Source organism: Mirounga leonina, unplaced genomic scaffold (assembly GCF_011800145.1).
Source record: "Mirounga leonina isolate KUSES-001 unplaced genomic scaffold, KU_Mleo_1.0 Mir_127, whole genome shotgun sequence".
Lineage (NCBI taxonomy): Eukaryota > Metazoa > Chordata > Mammalia > Carnivora > Phocidae > Mirounga > Mirounga leonina.
This window is the reverse complement of record NW_023270316.1, coordinates 31,476,100-31,501,243: the sequence shown is the minus strand read 5'-3', so window position 1 is coordinate 31,501,243 and position 25,144 is coordinate 31,476,100. Positions and strand designations below refer to the sequence as shown.

The following is a 25,144-nucleotide window of genomic DNA, read 5'->3' as shown; positions in this document are numbered from 1 at the left end:
AATACTGGTATTAGAAACCAGAGACCTGCCTATTGAACATGCCTCAAATTAGATAAAAGAATTACAGATGAGCAGTGCCTGGCTGGCTCAGTTGGTAGAGCATGTAACTCTTGTTCTTGGGGTTGTAAGTTTGAGCCCTACATTGGGTAAAGATTACTAAATAATTAATAAATAAATAAACAAACTTCAAAACAAAACAAAAAAGAATTATGGAAGAACACAGAGGAGTCATGCCCACTATTATTGCTAAGCTATGTTCATGTCAACAGGCCTTTGCAAAATTCCATAGGAAAACTAAAATAAAATCAGTACACAATGGTTAATAGCCTTGGAAGAAGCCAACAGGAAAGGGCAAGGACCAGACACCAGATCATCTCTCAGAAGAGGGAAGGCTAGCTTCCACAACCGGAAAACAATTCAATCAAGCAGACAATGCACAATATTTAAAGAGCTAGGCAATAGGCCCTAGCTGATCTTCAGAGTGAGCAGCAGGACCAGGGAGGCCCAGCACAGAGTGATGAGGTATCCCAACAGGCACAGAGCATGCTCCTGAAGACCTAATGAGAAGAAATATTTAGAAAACCAAGCAGGAAGGCCATCAGCTTAATTTTGGGTAAATTCAGGAAAATCTCTTGGGCTGACCAGCTAATGAGAATGAAGTGTCTGAAACCAGGGTAAGAGGTTAATTGAAAAAGCTGGAAGCCATCTAGGGCCTGAAAACAAATTTGCTTATTGGCTTATAAAAGGCCTAGGTCATAAATGTATTTGTCCAAATTATATAACCTGTTACTGAAAATGTTTATGAAGATACAATGGTGAGATGCAAAAGAATGCCTGATTTGCCCAGAAGTACAGCTTGACTTAGAAACTAAAATTGATAATAAACTCCTCCAAAGTGATATTGATAATACAAGTTCCATGGTTCTAACGTTGAGAATTTTAGAAATTCATGTAAAAATTCACAACAGTTTCAAAGTGGAAACTATTGAACTAGTTAAGGGCAGCCACAAAGTAAAAGAACTGGAGCAGCAAATTTAGGCTTCTATATTTAGCTGGGAAAATCCCATTACTTGGAGATCCTCTTTCCAACCCAACCTCTTACAAGAAATAAAACTCAGAAGAGATCAGTGACTTAAAAAATAGTAACTCCCATATCTTCTTGGTACGGCTGCAAAAACCTGTGTTAAGATGATCTGAAATTAAACCAACCAAAATTTTAATCCCACATTTTTTCCCTTCTATCAAGTGATTATAGATTATCAGGAAATACATTAAATAACAACTAAAAGTTTAAACCCAGAGTTTTCCAAACTTATGGGTTGTTCAGTATCCTTTCAAAGGTAACTTAAGAGGTTTACATCATTATTTCACAGTTTATTTAAATATGTTCATAAAAATCTAGATATAAACTTCATATGCTTATAGAGCTAGTTTTTAAACAACTCTAAAGCCAAAATGAATTTACAAAGTAAACACAAGTATTAAACCAGTACCATTTATACTAACAACCTAAATTCAACGTGATAAAAGATGTTATTTTCCAAAACAACAGGACTATGGCACAGCACAGGGTCAGCATCCCAGTGTTACTATGGACCTTGTGATTTTTTTCTAAACCACTTTTCTCTACTTGAACTCCTGCAAAATCATACATTAGCCCATCAAGTCATTGGGCTTTATTTGACTTTAAATTTTACATATTCTTGAGGCGCCTGGGTGGCTAAGTCGGATAAGAGTCTGTCTTCAGCTCAGGTCATGATCCCAGCATCTTGGGATGGACACATCAAACTCCCTGCTCAGCGGGGAGCCGGCCTCTCCCTCTGCCTGCCACTCCCCTTGCTCTCTCTGACAAATAAATAAAACCTTTAAAAAAAAAAAAAAAAGCATCTGCCTTTGGCTCAGGTCAGGATCTCAGGGTCCTAGGATGGAGATCCATGTCAGTATCCTGCTCCCTGTTCAGGTTCTCCCTCTGCCCCTCCCCCGCACTGGTGTTCTCTGTCCCCCCCCCAAATTAATAAATAAAATCTTTTTTAAAAATTTACATATTCTTTTCTCTTTAACTTAAGGTAATTATGATAGCACAACTTGGTTCCAGTGTTTCTTGCTTGATCGTATATGTTTTATAATGATGGTCAGTGCATTATTTTTATATCTTATAATTTTATGTTTTATATTATATAATTGTATACTTTCATATTATAATAAAGTTAATAGTTTAAACTTTATACTTTCTTATATTTTATAATGTTTATATACTTTATATATACTTTATATAATGCATAGTTGTACCTGTTCTTAAATACACATCCTAAAGACTTTATATTCTTTCCTAAACTTATTCTAAATTTTTATTCTAACCTGTACTTACAGAAGTTACAAAGAGACTGTCATAATTTACTTCCCTGCTTTCCTAAGGACACTACATAAAAGATACACCAGAGTTCAACTTCCCCAGCCTAAGAAATCATGTAGAACTTTTGCTTCTCATTTGCCTATATATATAGGCATAACTATATCCAAGCATGCATCAAGCGTAATTATTATTTTACAAATTTAATAAGCATACTTAACTGTGGATATTTTTAATATAAAAGTGGAAAAAAGTAGACAAATACTGCATGATCTCATTTTCATATGGAACCTAAAAAGTCAAACTCATAAATGCACAGAGTAGAATAGTGGTTTCCAGGGGCTGGGGGATGGCAGAAATGGAACGATATTGGTCAAACGGTACCAACTGTCAGTTATGTAGGATGAATAAGTTCTGAAGATCTAATGTACAGGCAGCACGGTGACTACAGTTAATAAAATACTACATTGTATACTTGAAATTTTTTTTTTTAAGATTTTATTTATTTATTTGAGGGAGAGAGAGTACAAGCGGGCAGAGAGGCAGAGGGAGAAGCAGGCTCCCCTCGAGCAGGGAGCCCGATGCGGGGCTGGATCCCAGGACCCTGAGATCATAACCTGGGCCGAAGGCAGACACCTAACTGACTGAGACACCCAGGTGCACCAAATTCTCTCACCACACACACACACACACACACACACACACACACACACACACAAGATAGCCATGTGAGGTGATGGATATACTAATGAGCTTGCTTGTGGTAATCATTTCATTTGATATATATATTGAAACATCACATTGTCCCTTTAAATACATACAATTTTTATTTTTTAATTATACCTCACTAAAGCTGGAAAATAACACTACTATATTAAAAAAAAGAGTGGGAAAAGTGATAGTATAAAAGTTTCTAACACTAACAACTAAAAGCTCATTTTTCAACAACTGCATTCTACAGTAGAAGATAAGAAAACAGCCTTTAGAGTCGGTCGGTCGGCCTGGCCTGGCCTGGAAACTGCTTCTCCTATTACAAATCTTGTGTCCTTGGGGCAACAATGTAAACTTTCTACACCTCAGTTTTCTCCTCCGTAAAACAGGAGGAATACTGGTATATAATTGGCACAGTTACTGTAAAGATAAAATGTGATAACCTAGGAAAAGCACTAAGGGGGCAGTACCATCACCCAGAAAGAGCTCAATAACTGGGGCGCCTGGGTGGCTCCGTCGTTAAGCGTCTGCCTTCGGCTCAAATCATGATCCCAGAATCCTGGGATCAAGCCCCGCCTTGAGCCCTGCCTCGAGCCCGGCCTCGAGTCCCGCATTGGGCTCCCTGCTCGGAAGGAAGCCTGCTTCTCCCCTTCCCACTCCTCCTGCTTGTGTTCCCGCTCTCAGTCTCTTTCTCTGTCAAATAAATAAATAAAATCTTAAAAAAAAAAAAGAGCTCAATAAATATTAGCTTCTAAGGAAATGCATGGAAAAGTGACTCAGACATACTATGGTGTATAGTATCACATTATAACCTTAAAGTAACAAGCCAATGACATCCTTAGTTGATGCTTCTGGATGTGTTATTAATATGTCATGTTGACCGTATTTCCAGCAAAATCTTTTTCCTGCTCAATAATTCTGAATATGCTACTAACTTATATTACAACTGATCTGTCCCTCATTTTACAAGAGGCTACACCTAAGTAACTGGCATGTTGACTTGGTTCAGACATGCCAACATGGCCCAAACGAAATGGGACTCTAAAACAGCCATCCAGATGATTTTAACAAAGCAAAGACCCTGCGATTGGGGGAAAAAAGAAAAAAAAATGAGTAAACATTGTTTGCAATAATTATTCAGAGTGGCCATCATCTTATCCAACAAATTGTTAACTCTATATTTCTTTTTGCCTGATTTTTTTTTTTAAGATTTCATTTGTTTATTTTAGAGAGACAGAGTGTGAGTGGTGGGAGGGGCAGAAGGAGAGGGAGAGAGAGAGAGAATCCTAAACTGACTCCGAGCTGAGCACAGAGCTCAATGTGGGGCTCGATCCCAGGACAACCGAGATCATGACCTGAGCTGAAATCAAGAGTCAGACGTCCAACTGACTAAACCACCCAGGCACCCCTGCTTGATTTTAACAGCCAGTATACAAAACATGCTGAATGCTGTTATTTCTCTGGATATAAATAAATAAACCTTTAATTTTTGCAAAATCTTATCATAATTTAACATTGGGACATACTCCTAAAAAACTGTTTATTGCATTTGCAAAACTTAAAACTTGAAAAGTAAAGTTTTCATTCAACATATGTTTAGTCTTAGAATGCCTGGCAGAATAATGTCTATCTAGGGAAGATATGCAAAGCCATTTAGCTAGAAATTGAAAAGTTTCTTAAAAACCTTCTATAGTCAGATATTATTCCTCCTCACACTTACCTTGAACTTCCAGGTCTGAGAACTGCAAAAATAACTAAGGGAACAAATGTGGTCATATAACCCAACAAATGAATAAAATCACTGAGGGCAATGGATCTCGATCTGTGCTCCCCAGGCCAGTAGACTGAGCATCATCATTGGGGGAACTTGATAGCATCAGAAATTGAGGGAGGAGGGATTTGTCGTGTGTTTTAACAAGCCTTGCAGGTAATTCTGATAAATACTCAAGTTTGAGAACCAGAGCTTTGGCTTATGATAAACAAGCCCAAATACTGACCAGTCTCAATCTTCACTATAACTAACACTGCCTCACAACTGGGAGGCTCTGGGCACACATTTTTTACCTTTCCCCCAGATATCAAGGTCAAGATTCTACCATGGAATGGAGCCAGGGCAAATCAACCTCCAACTCAAATCAGGACAGGGGGTTGGGGGGACAACAAAAAAGCAACTACAGCAAACATGAAGGGAGAGAGATCTACCTGTCTAGGATGGCACAGACTATTCAGAAAGCAGGGAGAGAAATGTGAAAACTTCCAGATTTCTATTTCTTTTGTTTCCTGACTAGTATATTCCCATCAGCTTTGAGTAAGAACTTCTGAGAAAGGGCCCCTTTTGAAAACTATCAACAGAAGTAAATTGAAAATTGGTTACCTGAATAAAGCTCAGAAAATAATAAATATTTTATGAGGAACAAAAATATTATAGACTTAGAGAACTTAGAGCTCAAATAAACTGGTGTCAAGTTCATTTTCAAGAATTTTAAGAACACGGGGCGCCTGGGTGGCTCAGTCGTTAAGCGTCGCCTTCGGCTCAGGTCATGATCCCAGGGTTCTGGGATGGAGCCCCGCATCGGGCTCCCTACTCCGCGGGAAGCCTGCTTCTCCCTCTCCCACTCCCCCTGCTTGTGCTCCCTCTCTCGCTGTGTGTGTCTCTCTCTGTCAAATAAATTAAAAAAAAAAAAAAAAAGAATTTTAAGAACACAAATTATAAAATCTCTTTGAAATTACATTCTTGCAAGCTTCAGGAAATACATACATAAACAAAATCAACAAAAATTATAGTAATCGTGTTTTTGTTTTTTAAATGATTGCTCATTCTATAATCTTGAAATATAATTTTCATGCAGTCTCATGCAAATGATAATTAACACCTTTAATCTCTAACAATATTTATAAACATTAACAACTCTCGCTTTTTTTCATATGGTAAAATAGACATAACTTGGAATAATTTCTGCTTTTTAATTGGGAAACTGAGATAATGCTACATAGTCTCTTTCTGAAAGTAGATAAAGATAAAAATTTGAAGAATATTAGTGACCTACCCTAGATCTTAGATAGAGAATCAGATATTCTTGGTTCCTCAACCAGTTTTAAATCTATATCTCAATTTATGCCAGTGGGATTTTTTTAATTATGTACAGTTAAGTACTTTCACTAACTCAAATACCCAAGTTTGGCTGGAATGTACTAAAGCTGACATTCCTCCTGTGCAGGACCACACAGGCTTGAATAAATGGGAACCAATCTGCACAGGCATATATTTGATCTGGAACTGGTTGGTTTGCTCCTGACTTCCACCTCTCTTTGCACCTGGGAGAAATAGCTCTTCATTAGGCCATTCTGGCTGAGTGCTCCTTTAGACCCGCATCCTTAAGTTGACTCTGACCCACCAAGAGAGGGGGAGCCAGAGGGCATATCACCATGGCAACTCCCACAACAGACCCAAGCTACTAACACAGCTGTCCCATCTCAGAGGTCACATGTAGATCCAGCCCCCAAAAGATATGAGCAGATACTCTGCAAAACCTTATCATTTCTTATATGGAAACTACAATCCCCCATCTCAGTGGCTAGGCATAAACACAAACTTTGCCATTTAGCTGCAGTCCCGGTATATCCTGGTTTGCCCTATATGGTCCAGGTTTATACTTGTTATGTTTGTGTAATTATTAGTGGTGTCCCTATTCTCAATAAAAGTTGCCCTAGATTAGAGACGCCTGGGTGGCTCAGTCAGTTAAGACTCCGACTCTTGATTTTGGCTCAGGTCATGATCTCAGGGTCCTGAAATCAAGCCCCAGGTTGGGCTCCACGCTCAGCGGTCAGGCTGCTTAAATTTTCTCTTTCTCCCTATGCCCCTCTCCTTGCTTACACGTGCTCTTTCTCTCTCTCTCAAATAAATAAATAAATCTTTTTTAAAAATCACCCTAGATTAAACAATGAATTATATGGCCATCCTACAGACAGGCCCATTTCAGAAAAGGGACAGACATGAGAGACAAACCAAAGGCAAATTTATTCATGGATGTTTGGAGGCCTACTCCTCTAGGCTACCATCCATACTTTCTTCAGTGACCAGAGACTCTTAACAATGATCTTAAAGTCCAATTAAAGATTTCTCCCCTTCAAATTTAGAACTCAGGAGCAAAGCAAACCGTAGGTCTTTTTCCTTCTGATTTCAAAGGTGCCTAGAACCATCCAGAGCCTACTCTATATGAAGCATACCCCTAGATGGAAACAATGTGAGGAATATCCCTTTAACCAGTTCAGCTGTAGAAACATCACTTCTGAGAATGTTACTTATAAATTCTTCCCCCGGAATGGCCCTACGCCCACTATGAGAGCCACATCGAGTGAATCCAGATGCCCAAACGGAAAAGTGGCAAAAGGCACAGTGTCTGATGATTGCACTTGTCCATTCAACAAATATTTATGAAAAACAAAATGGCAGCCCTTAAATCTCTGAATCCCAACCTCAGATGTGTTTTGTTGGGTCCAGATAGGAATCTTAAATGTTTAAAACATTTGCTAATGCTTTAAAATATGAAGTCATACAGGGACGCCTGGGTGGCTCAGTCGGTTGAGCGTCTGCCTTCGGCTCAGGTCATGATCCCAGGGTCCTGGGATCGAGTCCCGCATCGGGCTCCCTGCTCCGCGGGGAGCCTGCTTCTCCCTCTGCCTCTGTCTCTCTCTCTGTCTCTCATGAATAAATAAATTTTAAAAATCTAAAATAAATAAATAAATAAATAAATAAAATAAAATATGAAGCCATACATAAAAATCCAGACTTCCACTCAGGAAATCAGAGGCTCTGGCAACACTAGGCTTGTATCTTGTTAATGCAATTTGCAACTGGTGCTGAGTAACTCCCTGAGAAATGACCATCATTCCATGGTCCTCGGTCCTCACTCAACTTCCACCTCACTCAACCAAATCCCAGGCATTTGAGTTTGCAACCCTGATATATGGCTGGAGATAATCCTTCATGGAACAACCATCTGGCCTTTCATATTAAGGATCCTCTACCAGGGATGCTCTAGGTTCAGAGTAAACTGGAATCCGTATCTTTAGATCAAAGACTCAACAAGGAAATGGCAATAAACAGGAAAAGTTAGGGTTTTTTTCTTTTATCAAAAGGACATACGGTTGCCACTGTTCCTACAGGATCAAAAGGGAGAAATGAGCCTAAGTATGTTATTATTTGTAAAATAATAGCACATTCAGCCTCAAACACCTAAATACATAATTAAGGTTAAAAAGCGGGGGGCGGGGGGGAGGGCATGTTTTTAATTGATCCCCTAACAATGAATCTGGGAAGGACTCAACTATCAAGAATTCAAAGTGCCATGACCCGTAAGCAAACTTTGACCATCAATGAAATTAGCCATGATGTGTCATGTATCAGATCTGAAGAAAATAACTTTAACATAAACTACCCAAAATCATAAAACATTCCTTACAGTCCTGGGAAAATGCAATTTCTTCCTCCTTATTGACAGAACCCCAAAATCTTAATACAATAAAATTTGTGACAACTTCCAAATATAAAGAACATGCTGTACTCCCATTTCAACAGAGGTGAAAGCTAAAAATAAGCTTTGAACAAATAAGCACAAAGTGAAATTCATTTTAATCATGGTTGGAATGTTGAGACAATTTGTAAAAATGGTATTTTAACATACATCTAACTGCAGTCATATAAGTTAAAATTGCTCTCTTCCTACTGGGAGTTTTGAATGTTAAAGTATTAAACTAGCTTACAAAATAACTGATGAAATCTAAGACAATGAGCTTTTATTTTCTTCAATTCAGCCACAGGCCTTTTGTAAAAAACTCTTTCAATTACAGATACTAAAATAATGAATTAAGAAAAAAAGCCTTATTTGCAGGATGTTTTTCTCCTTTGACTATTATTAATTCCCCAGCTATCAAAGGAACTGCCATATGTTGCAACTGAGACTTTATTTATATTTAGACAACATTATTTTTCTAAAGAATCTAAAGTACTTTGCAAACATTAAAGAGCTATTTTTAGAATAGCATTTTGGGGGCTTATCACATAGTAAAAACTCTTTACACTTTTATTTTAAAACCAGTTTTCAAAGACACAATCACTGTTATAAAGTTTTGTTTAGATTCCCCTAGCCATTAGATAAAGGGGCGTGCCTGTTTTTAAGGAAGTAAAAATGCACTGTTTGGTAACAGACACCTCAATTTAGTAGACTTTGGAAAAATATTAGAAAATAGATTTTGGCCTCTTTTACGACACTGCTTTTTAAATCACCCAAGCTGGTACTGATTCTGTCTCCAATTAGTGCGTAAAAAAAAACTGGAAAAAAAAAAAAAGTTTTCTTTCCATTCAACATCCTCAACATCTAAACGCAGATTCATGCTTGCTGACAATCTGACATCGTTGTCAACCAACTTTTCCCTAAACCCTGCTCCCAAATAGCCTCACAGCCCCCAGTCCTGCAAGTGCTGCTGTAACTAGGACTCAACGTTCCACGTGGGTTAAGGTGCAGGACTCGACCAAGCCTTAGAGTGAGTGCAGGGCCTTGAGGACCCCAACTCTCTCCAGCGTCTCCTCTCACACAAGTACAGACGCAAACACAAGGCCAAAGCCAGGCTTCCCTCCTCCAGGCACACCCCAAACACCGCAGTCCTCCCGAGACGCGCGCTGCTCGCCGCGTCCTCCTGGGGCGCACCCGCTCCTGCACCACCCCGGGACCACTCTCCGCCTCCCTCCCTCTCTCCCGCTCCAGCGTGGGGTCCGCTCCCGCCACCCCGCCCACCCTCGAACGCTAGCTGCGCGACTCCGGGTCCTTGGGACCGAGGAGCGGACGCTCGAGCGCGCCACGTGGAGGGCGCGCGCCAGCAGCCGGACCACAGTCAGTCAGCCCTTCCTGAGGCGCCCCAGTGTCTCCAGCCCGGCTATTCCTCCCCAGTGCGCCGGGCCCTCCCCCGCGCCTCCGCAGCCGTCTTGCCTGATTGGGGTCTGTGGCGCGGAAAACGTGGCAGGCCATCTGCGACTCAGGGTCGTCGGGCTGCGCCTTGATCAGGTAGGCAAAGTAGGTGAGATCGTGGCTGTTGTGAATGAAGCGCGAGATGTGCTGTGCCTTGTGCTCGAAGATGAACACCGCCGGGTTGGGCTGCGTCGCCGCGGGGCCTAGGCACCCCGCGGCCCCGACGCCCGGAGCGGGGACACAGCGCAGGAAGGGCGCGCTGAGCACCAGGAGCACCTCGCGGGCGGCCGGCGCCCCGCAGCCGCCCGCCTCGGGCTTCTGGCTGCGCCGGCGGATCTCAGCCATGAGCCAGGGCAGCATGGGCAGCGTGGTCCTGCGGTCCAGGCACGACCCCCCCACGTACCACAGCCGAAACCGTTTGTCGCCCGGCTTCCCGGGGCCCGGCTGCGCAGGGGCGCCCGGCTCGGGCTCCAGAGGGTGCGGGAACGGCTCATCCTGAATGCAGCTGGGGGGCTCCATGACTCGCGCCTCACGAAGGCACCGAGGCGGCCGCGTAGGCGTGCCGCGCCCCCAACTCCCGCGCTGAAGGCGCCGCCGAAACTGTGCCAACTGCCGCACCCGACCCCCGCGCCCTCTTTGGCACGGCGAGACCACGAACTCCGCGCTTCAGCGGCCCTGCCCCATGCGGCGCTCCCGCTGGCGCGGCTCGGGGCGCGGGCGGCGGGCACGGCGGGGGCGTCCCGTAACCCGACTGGCAGGAGAGCGCGGGTTAAATCGTCATCCTCCTTGCTCGCGCTAGCGCCTAGGGAGCCGCACTTCCTCCTTCCTCCGCCGCGGGCACCGCGCCGCTGCCCGTCGCCGCCGGCTCCAGCGCCGCAGAGCCGCCGCGGCCGCCGCGCTCGCCCGGGGCAGGCGGACGGAGGCTGGGCGGGGAATGGGCTGTGGGCGGGCGGCTGACTTGGGGCGGAGCTGACTTCTACCAGGGTGACCGGCTGTCACCTGGAAGGTCGGGCCGCCGGGCTTCGGCGCGATCAGTCCTCGGGAAGGGCCTGCGAGAACTGGTCCACTGGAAAACAACAAAACCAAAACGTGGCCACGCGGGGCCGCTCCCCCCTGCTGGCGCCGCGGCCCAGCTCGCGGCTCCTCCTCCCAACTGTTCCCGTCCCTCCCTCGCTCCTTCCTTCCTTCCAGGCTGCTACTTTAATCGGACTGCTACCCCGCCTCCCGTCCGGCGGGCGGAGAGGGTCGCCCGTAAAAGCTTTTCTTTTCTTTTTTTTCCGTGAGGTCGCCTCTCCGCCTCTTCCTCCGGCCCCTGTCCCACCCCGCCCCTGGGGCAGCAGTCCTGCTGCGGGCGCGGGCACTGCCCGGATCTACACCGCCTCTCCCGGGTCGCCGACGTCTCCGTCCCCTTGCGCCTCCCTCCTGCCCCCTGGCGAGGGGGCCCCTCTCCAGCGGGCATTGGGATTTCTTTTTTACGAACAGTATTTGCATGGTTTCAGTTCTTTCTGAAGCTTGCATGATAACTTCTGAATCTTATTTCCAAATAACTACCCAAAAGAATCCTATTCTATCCATCACATATGCCCAGTCCAGAGGTTGAGTAGAGATTTCTCACTCTTTTATATGTAGTAATATATATTTCCAAGGTACTCAGAAGACATTTTAGGGATAATTTGATCATTCTAACTTTAAAGCAGAAAAAGAAGTATTCTTTTTTTTTTTTTTTTCATTTTTGGCAAATTAGATTCTCGTTCTTTTTGCTCTTACCGAATTATGATGAAGAATTCGATAAGTAAACAAAATAAATGGGAAAGACAGTGAAAGTTCCCAATTTTTCCCCAAAGTAAGGAATGTAAACCCAAAACCCAAAGGTTTCTTACTGTTTTTAGTTTAATGGTATGCTCACTTTCTGTAAGGTCCTGGAGTTATTTTTTATCCTATTTATGTAAGATGACTATGAGCAGTTGCCATTATTCCTATGCTGAATTTCTGGTTGCACCCCGATGGTTCTCTTGTAAATAAGCATCTAAGCTCCAAGATGGAGCCTTGTTAACTGTTGAGGTTTAGTCACTTGGTTTAACCACTCCACCTCATCTTTGTGCAAAGTAGACCCATGTCTTCAAGATGCAGTGAAAAGTTCCTGGAATACAGACTGAAACCTTCTAGAACCTTACCAGTAACTCTCTTCTACAAATTCCATTTCCCTAGGCCACATATGTGGGATCCAAAAAAGGGCGGAGAAAAGAACAAAGATCTGGGGAGAGCATGGAAATTTGTGAGTTCTACCAAGTCAACCAGCTAGGGAGCTAGGATTGAATTTGAAACCCCCGCAGACCATTTCCTAATGGTAAAAGAACGTGAAGCAATAAACTCCCACTTGTTGACGGAAAAACAGAATTATCTTTTATCACGTGATATCCTAACTGTGATTGCCTCCTGCTCAGCCTTTAGCCTTTTCTTTGTAACTTTTTTGCGATATTTATCTTACTACGCAGTGAGTATTATTACTGTCAACCACTATCTGATCCTCTCTGCATCCTGGCACGTGGGAAGATAGCTCTTCTATGCCCCCCTTAAATTTAGGCATGGGTCATAAGACTTGTTTTGGCAGTGAAGTGACTTGGGTCACATCTTCAATAGAAGCATTTAATTGCCAGTAGTTGCCTCTCCAGCCCACTGTTCCCCTCCAGTGGTCATCACAGAAACCTGTCCATATGGAGGTTGCTCATGATCAAAGCCCAGAATGCTGAGCCAACACAAGGACCGCTGTGCTGGAGAATCTCCTGGACCCACACAGCACACTGCTTATGAGTGAAAAATAAACTTTCTGGTTCTGTTAAGCCACTGAGATTATGGGGTTGTTTGCTACCCTGTTGTTAATCTTCTCCTGTCCAATAAAATTATTATACTGTAGTATATTTATATTACTTGTCTTATTATCATTTATATATTTGGATTTATTACATGCATGAACTAGATGGTAAGTTATACTTACCCCCATTGTAGCACCCGTAGGACCTTACAGAATTGCATGCACATGAAAAGTACTCCATTATATATTTGATCACTGAATTTCTAAAAAGATAAGAAGACAAGACATAATTTTAAAATGTTTGGTAGGAATTACAAAGAATATGCAGGTTTATGATGTTTCCTAAATGGTGGAGCAATAAATCAACCTCTGACCCCCAGCCCTTCCATTCTCAACCCCAGTCCACCCCCCAAAAAAGGGCTAAAGAATATGTTCAGAAAAACATTTCCAATAATCTGCAAGAAATATCTCCGGAATTAGTCTCATAGGCACCACCACCTGTGATACCCAAAAGTGAACTCTTACATCAAACAAAAAAATAGTGCTCTTCTAACATCCCAATCTAAATTAATGGTGTCACCGTTAATTAGAAGTGGTAAGATCTGGTCAAATCCTAGTTAAAAAATTTATGCCACATGAGAAATATAAAAGCCTGAGCTAGTGTGGTGTGTAAGACTGGAAAGGTTTGTTGCAATCTCTTGATCATTCTAACTTTAAAGCAGAAAAAGAAGTGTTCTTTTTTTTTATTTTTAGCAAACTAGATTCTCGTTCTTGTTTCCTTGCTGCTAAGACTTTGTGCTCTATCTCTCTGACTCTCTCTTTCTCTCTATTCCATTCTATGTCACTGTCCAACATCTACTTTTCTTCTCTGCTTAAAAATCTCTAAAAGAAGATACATTTTTTTGAAGCTCAAAACACAAATCTTTCTAGTCTTATATCTGGCTCCTGTCTCCCCTACTCCCACATCCAGTCAGCCTCTCCATCCACAACCACATATGTGCTCACTCTCTGGGGCTTCGTAGGCACCTTCCTCTCCCCGTTGCTCTTCTTCCTATAACCCCCCAACTGTGGAATTCCCCCTTGCCCATCCTGTCCTTCACTACTTGAATACCCATTCATTGTTCAAGACCCAACTCAAAACTCACTGTTCTGTGAACCTGTTTCTCATCTCCCCAGAGTCAGTGGCCATCTCTTCTTTGCTCTTTTTTTATGCATTCCACTATTATAGCTCTTAACACATTCTTTGTAATTATCGGGTGATTTGTCTGTGTGTCCCCCTACCAGCTACCAAGGGCATTTTGAGAGAGGGATTATTTTTGTTGTTGTTGTTCCATGTTTTCCTCCAGCAAGGTAGCTGACATGTAATAGGTTCTTTTTTTTTTTAATTTATTATTATTATTTTTAATGTAGTGTTCCATGATTCATTGTTTGCGTCTAACACCCAGTGCTCCATGCAATACGTGCCCTCCTTAATACCTGTCACCAGGCTAACCCATCCCCCCAGCACCCTCCCCTCTAAAACCCTCAGTTTGTTTCTCAAAGTCCATAGTCTCCCATGGTTCGTCTCCCTCTCCGATTCCCCCCCTTCATTAGCACTCACCATGCACATACCCTCCCCAATGTCTATCACCCAGACACCCCATCTTTCCCACCCCTCACCACTCCAGCAACCTTCAGTTTGTTTCCTGAGATTAAGAATTCCTCATATCAGTGAGATCATATGATACATGTCTTTCTCTGTTTGACTTATTTCACTTAGCATAATACCCTCCAGTTTCATCCACGTTGTTGCAAATGGCGAGATTTCGTGGGTTTTTCTGATGGCTGCATAATTTTCCACCATATATATATACCACATATTCTTTATCCATTCATCTATTGATGGACATCTTGGCTCTTTCCACAGTTTGGCTATTGTGGACATTGCTGCTATAAACATTGGGGTGCACATACCCCTTCGGATCACTACATTTGTTATCTTTGGGGTAGATACCCAGTAGTGCAATTGCTGGGTCATAGGGTAGCTCTATTTTCAACTTTTTGAGGCACCTCCATACTGTTTTCCACAGTGGCTGCACCAGCTTGTATTCCCACCAATAGTGTAGGAGGGTTCCCCTTTCTCCACATCCTCGCCAATATCTGCCGTTTCCTGACTTGTTAATTTTAGCCATTCTGACTGGTGTGAGGTGGTATCTCATTGAGGTTTTGATTTGGATTTCCCTGATGCCGAGTGATATTGAGCGTATAATATGAATTGAATAAATAGCAAATTAGAATTGAAGAAACCAAAGATTATAAAGAGAGTTTTAATATCACAGAAGTGATATACCAAATGATATAATTGGCTTATTTCATAAACATACTAAATATATCTACCAACTAACTATAAAGTACTAGAAAATATAGGATGCCTTCCAACAATTGTAATGGGGCTCTGAGTGGAGGTGGCAAATAAAGCACAAGAGTTTGTGACTGAATAAAATTTTGAGATAATAAGAGGGTTTTTCCTCCATTGTTCCCTGTGACCTTCCCTCAACCCGGACAGCCAGGACACTGAATCTTCTCTGCTCCAGGGGAAGGATGACACAGCAAAATACAGATAACAAAAATACCATTCTTAGCCTTGAGGTCTCAAAGCTAAGGACCTGGGAAAGACAAAAGATGTAGAGTATGTGCTCTGAGTCAGTTTCTCCTGCTCTAGATACTTGAAGTTTTCCCAAACTTGGGAGATGGAGATGAAGAAGGAATAAGTAAGAGGTAACTACAAGGGAACCAAAATACAATGTATGACTTCCAAACCAGTAGAATATTTATCCATCCAGTGGAAAAGGAAAGGGAATAAGAAGGAGGAAAAAAGGAAACAAAATTAAAATATGATAAATAGAAAATTTACAATAGTATGGCTAAACTAACTCCAAATAGTAACTATAATAAATGTAAATTAGTCTAACCCACCAAAAGATAACAACTTAATGATCCAGAATCTGTTGTTTACAGAATCACTTTAAAAACACAGCCATATGGAAAATGTGCAATAAATACATAGAAGAAAATATATCAGGCACAGAATGAAAAGAAAACCAGAGTAGTGGTTTCATATCCAATTAAATAGAAATTGAGGCTAATGAAGGGGGTCACAAAGAAAGATTTGCCAGTGAAAGCACTAAGAAGATATTTTTAAACACATATGCACTAAGGAAATTGCTTTCAAATACATAAAACAACTAAGAGAGTGACAGGAAAAATAAATACATCAACATTTTTAGTTGGTGATTTTAACAAATCATTTTCAGATACAGTGAGATTAAATAAACTAAGTATAATCAGATCTATAAATTTGATGAATAGAAAATTCAAAATTTTTATACAGTACCTGTGAAAGAAACAAAGAATGACAATACACTATGTCACATGATTGTGACCCATAAATTCCGAAGAATTGTTATCATATAGATCATGTTTTCTGATTATTATTCAAGGTAAATTAAAGATTTTATTTATTTGGGAGAGAGAGAGGGCAAGAGTGAGAGAGAGAGAGAGAGCAAGAGTAGGGGGAGGGGCAGAAGGAGAGGAAGATGCAAACTCCCACTGAGCAGAGAGCCCAACTTTGGGCTCGATCCCAGGACTCTGAGATCATGACCTAAGCCAAAGGCAGATGCTTAACCCACTGAGCCACCCAGGTGCTCCTTAATACATGGAATTAAATGATAAAAGTAATTTAATGTCAAAACTTGTCAAATACGTGTAAATGTATTGATGAAAATAAATAATACAATCAAATTAAAAAAAAAAGAATGGGGATGCCTGGGTGGCTCAGTCAGTTAAGCGTCCACCTTGGGCTCGGGTCATGATCCCAGGGTCCTGGGATCAAGCCCCAAATCAGGCTACTTGCTCAGCCGGGAGCCTGCTTCTCCCTCTGCCTGCCGCTCCCTCCTGCTTGTGCATTCTCTCTCCCCTCCCCCGACAAATAAATAAAATCTTTAAAAAAAAAAAAAATGAATGAATGAAAGTAATTGAACTAAAAGTTCAACTTAAAAAAATTGAAAAAATGTCATGGAGAAGCCCAAAGAAATATGAGGAGAAAATAATAGAGATAAGTTTAGAAATTAGGAAAATAAAAAATGGGAAAACAATAGAAGGGAATAGCAAATAATAGTCTCTTCATGTCTATTGATCATCTGTATTCCTCCTTGAAGAACTTGGTGTTAATATCTTTTGTCTTTTTTTTTTTTTTAAACCAGGGTCAAATTATAGAATTGTCCTGTATTAGGGTATTAGGGATAGTAACATTTTGTCCAAAATATATTTCATATGTTTTTCCCAGTTTATCATTTATCTTTTTTGAATGTAACAAAAAGAGGGAATACAGATTTTTTTTCTAACATTCATGGAATATTGAAAGAAATTACACCTGCCACAAATTTAGCTAGTTATTCATTTACACCAGCCCACACCCCAAATATAGGCATTACTTATTAATGCTCTTGACAGATAAATGGATGGCAAGAATTATAAAAGTGCCATTTTTTTTTAAATTAGGAATTTGAAGCACAAAATAAGTGGGTAATGAAAGTAATGTGATAGAAAATGAATGGAATGAATAGCAACTGATTGCTAATCAAATGCACAGTGCTTTGTAAACAGAAGGTGATTAATAAATGTCTGGTGAATGAATGGATTTAAAGCTCTCCCAAATGCCAAAGGACAGAATCAGTTAGTTTCAGAAGTTAAAAATTTCTACAGAGGAAACAGATTTTTCTTTTACCATAAGGCTGAGATAATTTTACAATACCTATTTTTGTCTGACTGTATAATTCAGAAGTGCCTCGAGTTATCTAAAAAATTCGGTTGTTATAAAACCTATTTGAGGGGTGAAAGGAAACAGAATTAAAATGAACATTTATTTAATGCATGCTCTCAAGTCAAACAGCTCCAGACCTCAACGAAGCATATGAAATCAGCCACACGTCGTGAAGTACTGCATATTTGAGTGAAGACAGTAGTGTAGCAAGATTAGGTATTTTCCCCACTAAACACTCCTTTATCATTGAATGAAATTTCACATTTATGCTCTTCAAAATTGTGTAGATTTACATGGGTATTATTGACTATTTTCTCTTGAACTTGGTGACATTTTTTGCCACCAAAAGCATATTGATATTACAATAAAACTGTCCCCTTGTAAGACTTCTTGCTTACTTACTATTTCTAATGGGCCCTAAGAAGCTTAAAAAGGAATCTATTTTAAGTCTGTCATGGATGAACTGGTTCATATTTTCCTTGATGATTTTAAAATGCAACTTTCAAGCTTCTAATATAATGCAGATTAAAATGAACAAATATACAAATAGTATTTTTAAAACCCATTATTGTTTGGAATAGGTAACATACGTAGATGGTAGAAAATTCAAAAAGTTACAAAAAATAGGGGCAGCTGGGTGGTTCCGTTGGTTCAGCATCCAACTCTCGATTTCGGCTCAGGTCATGATCTAAGGGTCATGAGATCAAATCCCGTGTGGGGAATCTGTGCTCAGCAGGAAGTCTGCTTGAAGATTCTCTCCCTCTGTCCCTCCCCCTGCTCACACTCTCTCTCTCTCTTAAAAAAATAAGGTTACAAAAAACATAAATATAGCAAAATACAAGCCTTCCTTCTACTCCTTTCCCCAGCAACCCATTTTCTTCCTGGAAGTAGCCATTTTTACACATTTATTTTATATGGATCTAAAAATGAGATAATAGCCACCATTTGTTGAGTATTTACTCTGCACAAAGAATCCTCATGACAGCCATGTGGGATTGGTAGTACTATTATTTTTTCTTTTTTTTTAAGGAGATATATGCCATTTTTGCTGTGGCCTCTTCTCTAGGATTAGCTATGGAGAGTCTGTTCTGCCAGTCTTGGGTTGTTCTCTGGGTTATTTACACTGATGTGGGTGTTATCTAGGTTTATCTGTGGGATGAGGAGAGCTTGGAAATCTTGCGGGTTGTTTCTACTAACTCAACCAGTTTGGGAACTAGGATTAAATTTGGAACCCCAGCAGACCATTTCCTAATGGTAAAAGAAAGTGAAGCAATGAACTTCACTCATTGACAGAAAAACAGAAGAATTGTCTTTTATCACATGACATCCTAACTGTTATTGCCTCCTGTTCTAAAAGCCTTCAGCCTTTTCTTTGTAACTTTTTTGTGATGTTCAGCTTACTATGCAGTGAGTATTAGTACTGTCTACCAATATTTGATCTTCTCTGCATCCTGACACATGGGAAGATAGCTCTTCGCTGCCCCCCTTAAATTTAGGCATGGGTCATAAGACTTGTTTTGGCAATGAAATGATTTGGGTCACATCTTCAGTAGATGTTACTGAGAGGCTAGAACCTGCCAGTCTGGAATATAAACTATCTCTTATTTACAGGTTCTTAAGCAAATAAGGTTCTCAAATTAAGACATGGCCTAAGGATAAAGGTCAAATCAAAGGTATGGCCGTAGACACTTTTTTAAAGCTTCTAAGGAATTTAAATTGGTGCTTTCTCAGCTAAACAAAATGGCATTTTGAAAGCACAAAGATATAGTCCTACAGAAGCCTGATACCAAAGTAGCAATACATCAGTCTAAAAGGAGAAAACTGTTTTAAAAAACAACTGTGGCCTTGGCTTCTAGAGCATGGTGTGGGCTTTGATCTGAAATATAGAAAGCCCGCAGAGTTCTAAGGGAATTGTATTAGCAAAAGTATTACCAGGCTAGATTCATAGAGACCATGAGTATTCAGATTTTAAAGAGGTTTCTGGACCCCTAACTTTACACAGACAGAAACAGGCTGAGAAGTTATTCAACAGGCATATGAGGAGATGCAATGGAATTGGGCATTTGGAATTTTATGTAACTGTGGGATATCAGAGCAGAGGAATCAGAGGAGTTAAACTACAGTCCTGAATCTTAGGAGAGAGATATGGGCTAGATATATAAGTTTGAGAGTCTTTAGCACATAGTAAAAATACAAAAGTACAAATACAAGCTTTGAGCCTTGATTGAAGTATAGGTAAAATGTTAGGACCCCCACATCACATTATTCAATGAGAACCCCAAATAGAAACAAAATTGTTGACACAAGTGCTTTTGAGAATGCAAGGCACTGGGCTAGTTTTACAACACTGTCATATCAGTCAGGTTCCTGGAAAGAGAAAAAAAAAATCACTGTAAATGAGTTCAAATTAAGACTTGAATGAAAGGAGTAACAAAGGTGGGGATGATATGACGGGGAAAAACAGAATATCAAGGGATTTGAGATACTTGCAACAATGGGAAACTATTATTACACCTAGGACCAAAAAGTCAATAGTAAAAAAACTGTTAATGGAATCTCATGGGAGGCACAGCCCAGCAGAACCTTTAGCTGGGAAGGGACACAACTACTGCCCGAGATGTGGCACTGAGCAGGACAGGAGCAGAGAAGAAATACCCTGACCTTGCTGTCCTCCTGTGTTACATCTCCTGCTGGTGTATCTCCCAGTGGACAAACCAAAGGAGCACAGGGGATATAGTTCTCAAAGGACAGTCTTCTAAGGCATAAAGCAAAGGAGAGAAGGGCAGACAATGTATCTAGATAAGTAAATGGAGAATAACACAGGTGTTAAGATAAAGGAGAAGATTTAATAATATTTATAAATCACATATCATAAACCCACAAAGAATATGCAGCACTAGCCAGGTGGGAGGAAGGCCATGTTCAATTTACATATACAGGTTCTGCCCCTTATAAATATGAATCACTGGACAGTTTACTGAGAAGGACAAAAAGAACCTTTTTTGTGATAGTCTACCTTTTAATTACAAAAGGATTACCATCATCATCTTCTTCGGAATGTAACATTAACTCAAGGAAATAAATACTGTTAAGTTTGTTTTCCATTTTGTTATGATCATGTATTTTTGACTACATCAGTATTGTGTGAAACTTCATTGTTGTAACAATTGACTGTACGCTGTACACATCTATGTTGTAAAATATACCCAGCACTGGGATGACTAAGATACTACTATAAACCTAATAACTTTCTTTTGTCCCTCCACTGGTATTTAATTGGCATGAAATAGATTGCTAATCAGGGTTCATTCACAGATTTATTTTGACCTTCTCCTTATAGGCCTATTTAAACAAAGCAGTCTTTGAGATTCCAGCAGCTTCATGTCAACACAATGTCAAGTATCTTTCCTACATGATATGGATGATAATTACAGTCTTAGAAGCTGATGACATCAACCATAATGTGCTGACAAAGAGAAGGAAAGATTGCCCAGGAAATCCTGAGGAACATCAACACTGAAAAGAAATACAGACCAAAATGTAGCCTGCAAAAAGACTGAGAAGGATGAACCAGATGCATAGGGAGAATGTGGTATCATAGAAACCCTGTGAAAGAAGAGGTGGCCCACATTTTTAAAAGCTGCATACAGATCAAAGTGAGAACTGAAGTGGTTCCATGCAGTTTAGCCACAAGCTGGTTCTTGGTGACCACAGTGAAAGCACTTTTACTGGGAGCCATAAGAGCAGTAGCTAGAAATCTGTGGGTTGCCGAATGAGTAAGATAGGCAGACATGAGAACACTGAGTGCAGACCGTGTTTTAGAGATGTTTGGCTTTGAAGAGAAGAACTACAGGCTAGTAGCTGAAGAAGGAGGTATTGTGAAAGATTTTTCTTTTCAGTTGGTTTGGCCTAGTTGATTTTTCACTGGGAGAGAGCGTTGAGCATGGTTAAAGGCTATTGGGAAGGAGCCAGTGGAATGAGAGCAGTTGAATCTACAAAAGAGAATGGATAGAGCATGCTGTCTGTTACAAAGTAGATACTCATTAAGTGTTTATTAAGTAAAGGAGTAAATTCCTTGACAAGACAGGAAGTCGTTTAATCCAGAAACCAGGTGAAGGAATTATCCTTAAACAAGAGGTAAGATATCTCTTCTATCAAAAAAGCCAAGAAAAGGAAGTAAGTGTGGATACAGGTCATTTGGTAGATGTTGTATGAAGAACTGGAGAAATTTCCATCAGATGACTTCTATTTTCTCTGTGGAATGAAAGATGGGATCATCTCAGGGAAATAAAAGTATACTGGAACCATCAAGAAGGTTGATGAAATAGTTTCGTGTTCTGAAAAGAAGCTTCAGAAGAAAGCCCTTTAGGCACCTGTCCACCTCTGCAGTACATGTGGTGGCTCGTGAAAGGGGTTGGCCCGCATATACTCCCCATACTGGGCCTCAGTATTGAATCCAATCATCTGGCACCTTTACCGGTTCCTCCCTCACTTGAAACTCTAGACCACGAACTTCAATATTTGTTCTCTCCTTTATTTGTATGGCGGTGCTCCACCAGATTTGAAACATGACAGCTCCTGAGAGTCCACAGCCTTCAACGGTTCTGCCTCCCTACCTGGACAGTGTTTCATCATGCCCCCTTGAGGACATTTCTTATAGCTCATTACAGTTCTAACACCTGGCTACCCAGATACTGGGTAACCATCAAGGCACTCACCAGTCTTCAAAGGAGCAAACTGAGCATAAAATGTAAAAAGTGAGATACACCTACTTCACAGTCTACACAGTCCCTTTTCACAGAACTAGGGTCATCTTTGGGCAGAGGATCAAGGGCCCCAGAAGCCTACCCTTAGGCCCCTGCTCTATCCTCCTAAGAGCTTAAACCCTCCACTTTCCCACATGGCTGATGGTGGAAAGGACTTCTCCCTCCGAGAGGAGATCTTGCTTCAAAATCTACAGCACTCTGACCTTAGCCCATGGCATCAACAAGGAAATAATATAATACAGAAAACTTAGCACTCGCTTGAAAAAGAAAATAGTCGTAAGATGAGTGGTTTTGTTACACAATCAGAGGAACTGCCAAATCTGTCTAAGGATAAATAGTACCACCCAACATGAAAATTGAACAGAAGATTGAATAAACTATATGTTGATTTGTAGTCATTACCTAACCAATAAACAATATGTATAGAATGCATTTTTTTTTTTACAAACTCTAGGGAATTTTAAATAAGTTCTTCTCAAAATTTAGCTTCATAGAGAACTTGGCCAAAATAGCAGATTATCTAATAGTGAGATTACTAAAGAGAAGACAGTGAAAAAGGTGGCCTAGAAAATTTATTAAGCAAATGGATGAAGGGAGGGGATGAAAGAAAGATACAAACGATGGTTGAGGGGTTAAAAATACTGCAAGAAGTGGTGGGACTGTTTCTGGATTAGTTACTAAGTTTTCACAACTGTTTGCTCTAATGTGTGTGCAACAGATTAGTTAGACGAGGCCATATTTTTCAGGGTTATGGCTGTAACTCTAGAGAAGAATTATTAAACTCTGCTTTGGATTATTAAACTCCATATATAACTTTTATTAAAATTCCACTCCTTTCTGAGCTACCCATTATGATATTCCTTGTTCTAAAATAATTCTCCTTTGTTAAGTGATCCTTTGCTTTCCTTAAAAAAAAAAAAAGAAGGCAGTGAGAGGCAGATCTCTGGAAGAGATCTATTTCTTCTTTTTTTTCTTGTTACTCTGCAAAAACAACAGAAGGATTCCTGGAATAAGGGAAAATTTATCTTTTTGGACCTCCCCCATTGTAAAAGTGTGGGAAAACTTATGTCATTTTCAAAATAAGCAGTAAAAAGAACTGTGGCCAAATTTCATGCAAAATTATTATAAGAAGAAAAGGAATAAGGGGCAGAATAAAATCCCCATACACTATGATGAAAACACTTCAGAAAGACATGCCAACAAATTGGGAAACTGTAAAATCTAGTATTTCAAAATAAGCTAAAAAATTTTAAGAAAAGTATAAAAGCCATTAAAAAAACCACATAAATTAGCATTAGAAAAACTCAAAAAATACAAAATAAGAACCTGGGGTTTTATTTTATTTATTTTTTTAAAGTTTTATTTATTTATTTTTAGAGAGAGAGAGTGGAGGGGGGAAGGGCAAAAGGAGAGAGAGAATGAATCCTCAAGCTGACTCCCCGCTGAGCGCTGAGCTGGTTGCTGGGCTCAATCCCATGAACCTGAGATCATGACCCCAATCCGAAATCAAGAGTCGGACACTACACCAACTAGCCACTCAGGAGTCCCAGAATCGGGGGTTTTAAAGCAAAGATGCAAAGAACTTTCTAAATCTCTTTCATTTGTCCCTTCAAAGATCAACTTGAGCCAACTCTTAGGTTTTGCCATGGCCCTCAGCAAGATGGACACACAATAGCAGATTTGGCATGATAGCTTTCATTGAACAAGAACACAATGAGAAAGCAGAAGGAAAAGAGGCAAAGGCAAAGGAAATGTAAAGCACTAGAAAGGTTCTCTTGTGCAAACAAAAAGACTAAATGTGACAGAATATCACGAAAGGAAAAAATGCAGATTGTGTAGCAGAAGGAAATTTAAATGCCTAACTTGAACCAAGCAAATTTAAAAGTCTTCTGAGCCAGAAATGACCTTATTACAGACCTAAGAGAAGCAAAACAGATGCTCAACAAAGTGGTAAAATGTACAATGAGGCACTGAGTGCTGGAAGCACCGCCCTCCTGCTATAGCTTCCAATGACTGTTCATTGAATCAGGACTTCCTTTTAGTAAAGGCTAAAGTGTAAAAAATGATCCCTATAGGCAAAATTGCTGAAGTCTAAATTGATCAGGAGGCCTACCTGTCTGAGTAAATAGCCAGCTGTGTTGAAATCCATAATGGAGGTCACAAAATAAAGTTTTCCAATACCTTAAAAAGCCAGCTGGATCTCTTAGTTCAGGAATGATGCCAGAAGTATGGTGAGCCTTGTTTGATATGAATAGCAACAGAAAGTTTTGGGATTAAGCCTGTGGGAGGTGGAGCTTTCTCCGCTGCATATGACTATATTATGAAAGCATCTGATATTTGGAAAAACAAGATTTTCTATGTCACCCCCTCTTTGTTCTGATATAGTTCTATATTTATCAGTGGAATACCTCTTCCGTAGCTATTGCCTTTGTTCTAACCATTAACATAGGGAAAAAGATGTACTTGAACAAACAGGAACATGCCTCCAATTCTAGAAGTAATACAACTTTCAGTGGTTTTGAGCATGAGGTAGAGGGGATCAGACAATGGTTGTATGACTTACCCAGTCTTCTGCCCACTCTCTAACTCCAGAGATCTAATTTAGAAAGTTTTAAGTAAGACAGACCAGAGACTGGACTCGAGTCCTCTCAGTCCTGACCACAAAATACAGCACTCCCTGATAGCTGAAACCCTATGCTTCTTGAGTAGCATGACCTACAGGAGTGCAGAAGCAGGATG

General features: G+C 40.6%; 1 protein-coding gene and 1 pseudogene across 3 annotated transcripts in view; one reads left to right on the top strand and one right to left on the bottom strand.

Moving 5' to 3' along the window:
- TBC1D4 (TBC1 domain family member 4) overlaps positions 1-10,722 on the bottom strand; it is a 178,139-nt gene extending 167,417 nt beyond the window's left edge. For 2 of the 3 annotated variants that reach the window (XM_035003234.1, XM_035003235.1), the window contains exon 1: positions 10,048-10,545. In XM_035003234.1, the coding sequence (XP_034859125.1) occupies positions 10,048-10,545 (498 nt within the window). Of the gene's footprint in view, positions 1-10,047 lie in introns of all 3 variants that reach the window. The other variant, XM_035003233.1, reaches the window with a different exon arrangement.
- Positions 10,723-23,864: 13,142 nt separating this feature from the next.
- Positions 23,865-24,739, top strand: LOC118009336 (annotated as a pseudogene).
- Positions 24,740-25,144: the final 405 nt, after the last annotated feature.